Source organism: Leucoraja erinacea, chromosome 22, assembly GCF_028641065.1.
Source record: "Leucoraja erinacea ecotype New England chromosome 22, Leri_hhj_1, whole genome shotgun sequence".
NCBI classification, from domain to species: domain Eukaryota; kingdom Metazoa; phylum Chordata; class Chondrichthyes; order Rajiformes; family Rajidae; genus Leucoraja; species Leucoraja erinaceus.
This window is the reverse complement of record NC_073398.1, coordinates 13,595,441-13,604,975: the sequence shown is the minus strand read 5'-3', so window position 1 is coordinate 13,604,975 and position 9,535 is coordinate 13,595,441. Positions and strand designations below refer to the sequence as shown.

The following is a 9,535-nucleotide window of genomic DNA, read 5'->3' as shown; positions in this document are numbered from 1 at the left end:
AAAACACATGTGATTAAAATGCATATTGTCAGATTATATTAAAGGCCATTTTTATACATTTTGGTTTCATCATGTAGAAATTACAGCAGTGTTTATACATAGTTCCCCCATTTCAGGGCACTCTACTCTACACCTCAGCTGCTCAGGTATACGCAGTTGCTCCACATTCCCATAAATGTAGAAGTAGATATAACTAGACTAAGTGGGACCCATTGGGTCCCAGCATCACACGGGAGGGCTGGTCCCCCAACGCAATATTCCACCTCTGCATCAATTCCAATGTTGGTGGCCAGTGCGGTGGGGGGTGGGGGGGGGGTTTCTGGATCACTAGTTTGGCTGTTGTAGGGTGAAGGGACTGGTTTCCAGAGGGCTAGTATGGACATTGTGAGCCAAATGGATTCTTGGGCTGGCGGCTCAGTCACTCAAGCCTGTTGTGCTGGCAGCTCACTCACTCACGGCTGGTGGGCTGGCAGTTGACTCATGGCTATTCCTTGAAATTCCATTACAAGCAGGGTGCAAGGCCATCAAATTCAAGTGCAGTTTCTTACCACTTCAAGCAGGGTGCAAGGCCACCAAATTCAAGTGCAGTTTCATACCATTTCAAGCAGGGTGCAAGGCTACTAAAAACAGTGAGTCGTGACCTCTCCCTCGATCCCTCCATCTTGCAGAGACTGAGCCATGCCCACACTTCTGGGTTTTAACTTTAATTAGGAAAGGCAACTTTAATTAGGCGAGGCAACATTAATTAGGCAACACAGCTTTAGCATTTCCAAACCAAAGGCAACACAGCTTTAGCATTTCTAAACCAAAGGCAACACAGTAGCATTTCAAAACCAAAGGCAACACCGATTTAGCATTTCCAAACTATATTTTCAAACCACTTTAAGGGTACTGACAGGTCAGTAAAACCACTCACAGTTTAGTAGACATGTATTCATTGTTATTCACAGCTCAGACTGAGATGTGACTCTCTCGCTCCCCCATCTTGCAGAGACTGGCTGAGGCACTCAACTCTTCCGGGTTTTAGAGTCCCTCTGGAAGGTGCGTGGCCTTCAGGAGAGAGAATCTCAACATTCTTTAAACACTAATAACTTTTATTTTTCATCGATGGGAAAAATCCTCTTGTCCTGCGCAGCGGGGGGGGGGGGGTCTCTGAGTAAGATGGCCAAAAATTACAGCCATAAGTGGCAGCGTTTTTTCTAAAATCAATATACAGAACAATAGGAAGTGGTCAAGATCAGACTTTTAGTAATATAGATGTTCATGCCAACTACACCTGCCAACCACAATATTCCCTAAACCAGCTTTCCCTTTGGATAAGATTGAAGGAAGTGTGGAGATTGTAACTTGAGGAGGTTTGAATCCTATTGTGATGTCCTCATGTGTCTTCCCATTGGACCAGAATTATCCTAATATTACCAAAGGATTTAAGGATTTACTTCTTGTATTTGGCAGTTGACATTTGCTTTATCTTCTGTAAAAAAAATGCTATGCCATAGATAGAAATAAAACTCCAAAGTTAGAAAAGCTATGTCAACAACTATTATTGATGCAAATAGTTGTTGTGGGGATAGTTGTTGTGGGGAGAGTTGTTGTTGTGAGGAGAGTTGTTGTTGGGAGACGCGTTGGTGTTGACACTTTGGTTGTTGTTGGGAGACTCGTTGGTGACTCGGTTGTAGTTTTAGCTAAATGGCAACAAGACAATATTTTGTAAATAAAATAAAACTCTCAGTTCAGTTTTATGGATATGATTGAACGCTAGTTAAGATAGAATGACACAATGTGCAAATACTGTGGTTAAGGTACTTGATAGACTAACCATGAGGTCAAGAGTAGGCCTCTTCCCTTCATAATATTACCATATAAAATAGAATGTGTACATTGAAGTTATAGAGCTAGCTTGTGAATGAGGGTGAATGTTGCTGTAAGCTGATGTTATGTAATTATCTTCACTTTAAGCCAACCGACCATATTCCCGTTTCAAAAACTTTAGCATGCTGAACATGTGCAATGGATTGCAAGACGCTGACGTTATTCTATTTAATTATCACATGCTCTGAGAAAGCAACAATGAAATTCTTACTTACTGCAGCTTTACAGGCAATTTAAATGCAATAACACAACAAATAAATATACAATTACTTATCTGTTATTCCAGATACACCAGACTCTGAGAGTGGAAGCAAGAGCACATGCAGCTATCGTAGTGCAATGTCAGGAGTATGCTGGTGCTGAGATACGGTTGTGGTTGGGGCTGTGGAGGGTGGCTTGAGAACCTGATGGTTGATGGGAAGAACTCTAGGTAATGATTCTCGGGTTTCTGTGCCTTCTTTCTGATGGTATTGGTGTTGGTTTATTATTATCACATGCACTGAGATAGAGTTTAAAAATTGCTTTGTGTGCTATCAGGCAGCTCATCCATACCTGATTACCATCACACCATATATGAGTGCAACTATGGAATGTGCAAGAAGAGAAGGGAACGAGAGGGCAGAATATCATGTTGCATCTACAGGGAAAGAACAGATAGAAACTAAAGTACAGACTGCAAGGGGAGATTGGAAGATCGTGATTACAGCTTTAGTGTATGAGAAGACCATTCAAACATCTGATAATACCAGGGAAGGAGCTGTTCTTGAATCTCGTGGTACGCGCTTCCACGCTTTGCATCTTTTGCCCAGAAAGAGGGGAGGAGAATGACTATGGTGTGAGTGTCCTTGATTGTGTTGGTTGCTTCTTGACGGTGTGAAATGTAAATGGATCGATGGGGATGGGAGTGGGGGTGGGGTGGCATAGGAAGAAGGATTAGTGTGATGAACTGGGCTGAGCTCACAACTCTGTAATTTCTTGTGGTCCTTGATAGAGCTGTTGCTGTGCCATGCTGTGATGCATCCCAATTGGATGCTTTCTATGGTGCTTCTGAATAATGGTGGCAGTTGTTGGAGACATACTAATACTTCTTAGGGTTTTAAGAGAGAAGAGGTGTGGGTGTGCTTCCTGGGCTGTAGTATCAATGTGGTTGGACCTGAATCGATTGTTGCTGATATTTATGCCAAGGAACTTGAAGTTCCTGACAATCCTCACTTCAGCACCATTTTTACAGATTGGAACATGTATCCAACCTGCTTCTTGAATTTGATGGCGACCTCATACATTTTGCTGCCATTGAGGAGAGGTTGTTGTCTTGACACCATGTTAGTAAGCAGTCTAGCTTCTTCCTGAACCCTGCCTCGTCTTTGTTTGTGATCTGACGCTGTGCAGCCATGCTGCAGTTGACCCAGTTCATGAGCAGCATCTTCCCTACAGCCTACATACTGAACTTTTTTGGTGTTTATTATGGTGTTTATAGGGTACTGTTTACATATCTGTCCTGCTGCTGCAAGTAAAAATGTTATTGTACCGTTTTGGGACATATTACAATAAAATACTCTTGACTCTTGAGAATTAAAATTGTTGACTTCACACTTTTTGATGTCAAGGAACCCTATATAATTCAATTTATTTATTCTATCTCTCTAATACTCAAATGTTATACCTCTACCAGTCAGTCAAAGCTGCACTGAAACTAACAACAGGGAAATTTATTTGTTTGTTTTTGTTTATAAGTACACAGCAATATCATTTCTTCTACCTTATCTGTTTAACCAGAATGTCAATTCCCCCTCTCCAGCAAAGGCTAGTGATGAAATTGAGACTTATTGCAAGGATTACTGGAGCCCATGGTTGCATGTTGATTGGGGACATTCCAGCGGCAATAAGATCATTAACCTTGTGTTTATTTGTTGATGCGAAAAATTATTTTACGGCAGTTTGAGTGTTTGCTGCTGCTACTACTTTCAGTAACAGCTTGATGCTGTTCTTTGGATAAACGCAAGTAAGTATGCCAACAAAGGTAGACAAAAAATGCTGGAGAAACTCAGCGGGTGAGGCAGCATCTATGGAGAGAAGGAAGTTGCCGGTTTTTCAGGCGGCTGCCGGCAACTTGATAGTCGCCGGCAGTCCACTGAAAAATCGCCTAAGTGGGACAGGCTCATAAGTCTATTTTCTTCACAGGAATCACGTTCAATGTTAATTAGATAGCTGTAATTGGATAATTAAGCATTAAGGTAAAATTTGATGATCAGTAGTTTTAGAGCAATATCTGAACACCTATACATTTCAGAAACAGTCTTAGCATCATGGTGCCCATTGAAAGAACAGACCAAAGTCTCCAACTGGAAACTGTACATTTACTTGATACCCCAGGGACAGAGAGGAAGAAAGAAATGACCAACTACAAGTCAGAACTATTTCATCTGCCCCATAACAAGGAAACTCAGGGTCAATCTTTTCATTCAGAACGAAGTCCCTATCTGGAATCCACTGATTTTAAAATAGATTAGGACAAATATATGGACAGGAAGTTTTTAGACAGCTGTGGGCCAAATGGGACTTGCTCAATGTGCCAAATTGTTTGGCATAGACAAGGGTGTTGAAGGTTGATGATTCCATGCTCTATAACTATATCATCATTTAATCTTATTTTAATATTTTCATATTATATTGTGGGATAACATTGAATTAGTGTGAACTAGTCAATGGTCAGCATGGACGCAGTGGGCAGGAGACCCAGTTTCCATGCAGTATATTCTAATCAATAAATCAGAAATTGAAAAATGTAACCTTTCCAAATGCATATGACCATGGGACATCAAAGACGTAGGATGAAAGAAAAGTGTGGATTTTTCTTTCATTTAATGTTTGGCTCAGAATTCTTAAATGTTTGACTTGAAAGACAAAAGGTTTTTCAGTTTTTCCATTTCTCTTATTGAAGTTTACTGAACTTTGTTGGGAACTCCATGTTATGAAATGCTGGCCAGTAAACATCCATTGCTGGGCCAACCTGCATGTGCTAATACTCGTAATAAGCATATGCTCCTATATCCAGCAGTGTTTGTAAGCAGATTCTAACTTCCTTTCGTAAACCAAAGGTGGGGCAGCCAGCTTTGGAGGCATGATGCTTACATTTAGGTAACTTGACATGACAGCTTTTGCGACTGAATGATTTGTCTATTCTCTATTTGAACCGACTGAACCAGCAGTGGTTACACCTTACATTCCTTTGATGATTGTCAATTTGCCAATAGTTTAAACACTATGTAAATTCAACCACCTCTTTGTGTGTGGTTGAGGTTATAAAAAGGTTATATTAAATGAACAGATTGAAGTACAGGGTTATCATTGTATCAATATTTAACTTCACTCACACTTCACTAATTTTTAAATAAAAATTACCTGTACAGTTCATTTTTCCATCAATGCAGACACTGGAACAGAAAGAAAGTTTGTGCCATGATTTCAGCTTGAACAAATGATCAGCAGAACAATTAATTAGAAATGAAATTATTTCCTTGAATAGGAGCGTGTTTGGATTTCTTCCAATAGTGAAAATCTTTTGGAGGAACATCTAAGAGCTCAGTTTTATTTGAGAAGGCGAGGGTGTTTTGAAACAAATACAAATAATAAAAAATGTTCACCATTATTTGTCTGGACCAATTATTTCCCCCATATAGAATATCTGATAACATTTCCCTGACTTTTCACTTTATAAACTTTGGCAACTTAAAGTATTACACCATTATAAATTTAATCTGCCTATTATATTTGTCTTCATTACAGTTATATCATTGTATTATGGTTAACAAGAAGCATTAATTGATTCCCTCAAATACTCTAAATAATTACTTACCAATTTCCACAGTTACTGCTTCCTTCACCAGGTTCCAATATTTTCCCATTATGAGAACACGAACATTCGGACAACGTCACGCACTTCATTTTGTTTTCGTCCAGGTAAGGGAGAGTTTCGGGGCATTTTGAATAACAACCTATATTTAACAGAATGTGACAAGATTTATACCATCTACTAACCCTCCTGTTACTTAATCCCAAATGCATCATATAAAAAGCAAAAGACAACCTGCAAATGCTAGAAACCTGAACCAAACCTGAGCAAAGGGTAGGAAATAAAACGTGAGCCATTTTCTATATCAAATTCTGCCTGACCTGCTGTACATTTTCAATTACTTTTTATTCGATGATTGAATTATTTTTATAAATTGATTGAAATATATTTTAAATATATTAAATACATCCAAAGAAACCAATTCTCTGTTTGTTATCACATTGTTGTTTGTGGGAACTGGATGTTTGCAAAAATGCTGCTCTTTTCCACATTATGACAATGGCTCTTACTTAGAAATAGTTGTTTGGCTGTGACGTATTTAAGCACATCCTGAAACTGTGAAAGATGCAAGTTGAATGCTTCTACTGGATGCATAAATATTATCCAAAAATCTTTCTCAAATATTTTCTTCATTTTCTGATAACCTTGCAATATTTGGAAAGCAATTTGCATCACACAATGAGCAGACTACCTCAGTTATGTACCATCAACATTTATTAAATCTGGCCAAACCATTTTGAAAAGAGCATTAATGATTATGTCAAAATCTAATTTAAAATGGTAGGATCCATTGAAATTACTGCAGTTTCACAAATTGCCAAGACCTTATTTCTAACAAGCAAGTAATCAGATGTGTACATCCTGCTGTTTAACCATGTACTCTGTTACTTTTGATTTGAGACTGCTGCCACAGAGCTTCCAGCATCCACAATTGTTTAATGAATGTTTGATATTTCTGGCTCCTTTGTGATGGAATGAAGGATCCTATTATGGAATGTTTTTAATTGTACTAAATAAGATGCATTGCTCTCAAGATGAGCCAGGATTTGCTTTTGTGCACTGGGGCTCAGATACCTCATTTGGTACCTTGAACCTGTTCCATCATTCAATGAGGGTTACACAGAAAAGCTGGAGAAACTCAGCGGGTGCAGCAGCCAGCATCTGCAGTTCCCTCTTAAACACCATCATTCAATGAGGTTGATTTGACCCTGGCTTCAATTGTGCCTTCGTTTCCGAAATCTTTGATTCCTCTAAAGTTTAAGAAATAATCTCTCTCAATTCAAATATATTTAAGATTCAGCCTACCCAAACCATTTGTAACACGCCTACCAAACCATTTGTAGTGGATAATTCGAATCCGTTGTGAGAGGAAATCTAGGTCAGTCATAATGGAAAAGATTTGATATAAAATTGTTTGCAAAGATTATTACTTTGTATTGCTAAAGGTTCCTTCATAGAATGGAAATCAGGAAACTTAGTATAAAGCTCCATCAATAAAGAATCTTTCAAAATTAAAGTTTTGTATAAGTCTTTCTACAAAAGAGCCAGAGAAAAATTGCTTCAATTAATAATTATGAATGTATTATTCAGGACCTAAAGGTAGAGAAAAAGACTGAAAAGTACAACATTGAGGAAGTGTGACATAATTCTGCACAACATGTTTCAGTCATGCCACAGCGAGGTACGTCGACTGAAAGAATCAGCAATATTTGCGAAGGGGTTAAAAAAAAAGATATAGATAAAGATTCTAGATATTTAGGATGGCGTAGAATAGGTAGCTTGATAACCAGCAAAATGTATGGATCAAGGCACAAAAAGCTTGAGTAACTCAGCGGGTTAGACAGCATCTCTGAAGAAAAGAAATAGGTTCACTCCCAGAAGGCTTGCAAATGAAGTGACCTCTCCCTGATTTCATTAGTGTCAGATCGCTTATCACCACAGGCCTTGTCCCCAACGTGTTCATCGGGATTTATGCTCCATAAGTTTAATTAAGTGCTTGGCTAGAATTACTTAAAAGAAACAAAATGTACCAATCTCCAAGAAGCTTTAAATTATTTTAGGAAATTTTTTCATACACAGAAAATGAACAACAAATCAGTTAAAATGTGTACATTTTGTACCTTCAAGGACTGCAGTATACTTCTTTCTAACCTCATGGTCGGAACATGTTTTTGTTGTTAATGTTCCACATGGCTGATAGTGCCAGCTGCATTCACCAGGAGTGTTATAATAGTCACAGTACACAGCTGCAATGAAAAGTACCGATTGGTTAATATGTTAATTGATTCAGTTATTAATGCAATCTATGCATCAATTTGATCAAATCATGAATCATCAAATCAGGTAGAAGGTACAGGAGCCTGAACACTGCAACGACCAGGTTCAGGAATAGCTACATCCCCACAGCCATCAGGTTATTAAACTTGGCTCGGACAAAACTCTGAACATTAATAGCCCATTATCTTTTATTTGCACTTGATCAGTTTATTTATTCATGTGTGTATATATTTATATAATGGTATATGGACAAACAGATCTGTTTTGTAGTCAATGCCTACTATGTTCTGTTGTGCTGAAGCAAAGCAAGAGTTTCATTGTCCTATCAGAGACACATGACAATAAACTCACTTGAACATGAACTTGAAGCAAAATCAATCAGTCTTTTAAAACTGAAGCAGATAAGAAATAAATAATAAGTACTATTGATTCCTTTAAGATAATCTGTTACATTAAACTTCATCTGATGTCCTCACTTGCCATGATGCTGTTAAAAATGTGAAAAATGTCCCCAAAAATGTCCCTTTATTATTATAACATTTTAACTTACGACATCGATCCGGTGTTCTCCAGTCAACACAAACTCCAGCTTTATTGCAAGCCTCTGCATATACAGCCACAGCAGTGCAGAATCCCAGGTATTTCCCTTCCAAATCACAAGCACAGGCTTCCTCAACACAAGCTTCATGGTATGGAGTTGGGTCAATCTGAACAGGCAAAGAAGCAGAGGAATTGTAACATTTAAGAGAACTACAAGATGAAAGCCAAATAAATGCACTTTATTTAACACAGATGATGTTATTTGTGTGGTTCCAGTTTGAATTCATTGGTAGTACATTGAACACATAGTGCTGGAGTAACTCAGCAGGTTGGGCAGCATCTCATGAGGACATGGATAGATGATGGTTTTGCGTTGGGACCCTTCTTCAGACTGATTGTAGTAACGTTGGATTGTAATCGCAACAATCATTCTGAAGAAGGGTCCCAGCTCTAAATGTTGCCTATCAATGTTCTCCGAAGATGCTGCTTGACCCACTGAGTTTCTCCAGCATTTTTTGTCTACCACTGAGCTACTCCAACACTTTGTGTTCCACACAAGATTCTAGCATCTGCAGTTCCTTGTGTCTCTCATTGGTAGGGCTCTAAACCAATGACAGCGTATGGAGTACATAAATTATGGTGAGATTTAGTGCAATATTGTGGGATGGAATGGAAGTCGAGTGTTTGGACAGGAGGGATATAGGTGCACGCATGGGGGTAGAGGGTAAACATGCATGTGTGGTGGAATGCTGCTACATTGCTGGTTTCATGTTAAATTCTGGCACTTCTTCCATTTTGGGAGGTAATGAAAGAGCCCTTGGCATTATTTATTTTTAAAAGATTCTCGTGGAGTTAGCTAATAATTATCTTTTAACCACCATAACCAAATAAAACAGAAGATCTCATAGATACTTATTTCTTCAGGGTTAATCATAAAAAGCATAAATAGTGAAATTATTTATCTACATTGAAACATGGAATACACATGGAATA

At 38.5% G+C, this 9,535-nt stretch overlaps 1 protein-coding gene across 1 annotated transcript in view; it reads right to left on the bottom strand.

Moving 5' to 3' along the window:
- Window positions 1-1,533: 1,533 nt before the first annotated feature.
- The window catches only part of LOC129708047 (mucin-19-like), a 42,173-nt gene continuing 34,171 nt past the window's right edge, over window positions 1,534-9,535 (bottom strand). Inside the window, exons 26-30 of the mRNA XM_055653589.1 lie at window positions 8,553-8,709; window positions 7,846-7,971; window positions 5,729-5,867; window positions 5,275-5,306; window positions 1,534-1,685 (exon numbers count right to left, since the gene is read on the bottom strand). Of these exons, the coding sequence (XP_055509564.1) occupies window positions 1,534-1,685; window positions 5,275-5,306; window positions 5,729-5,867; window positions 7,846-7,971; window positions 8,553-8,709 (606 nt within the window). The remainder of the gene's footprint in view (window positions 1,686-5,274; window positions 5,307-5,728; window positions 5,868-7,845; window positions 7,972-8,552; window positions 8,710-9,535) is intronic.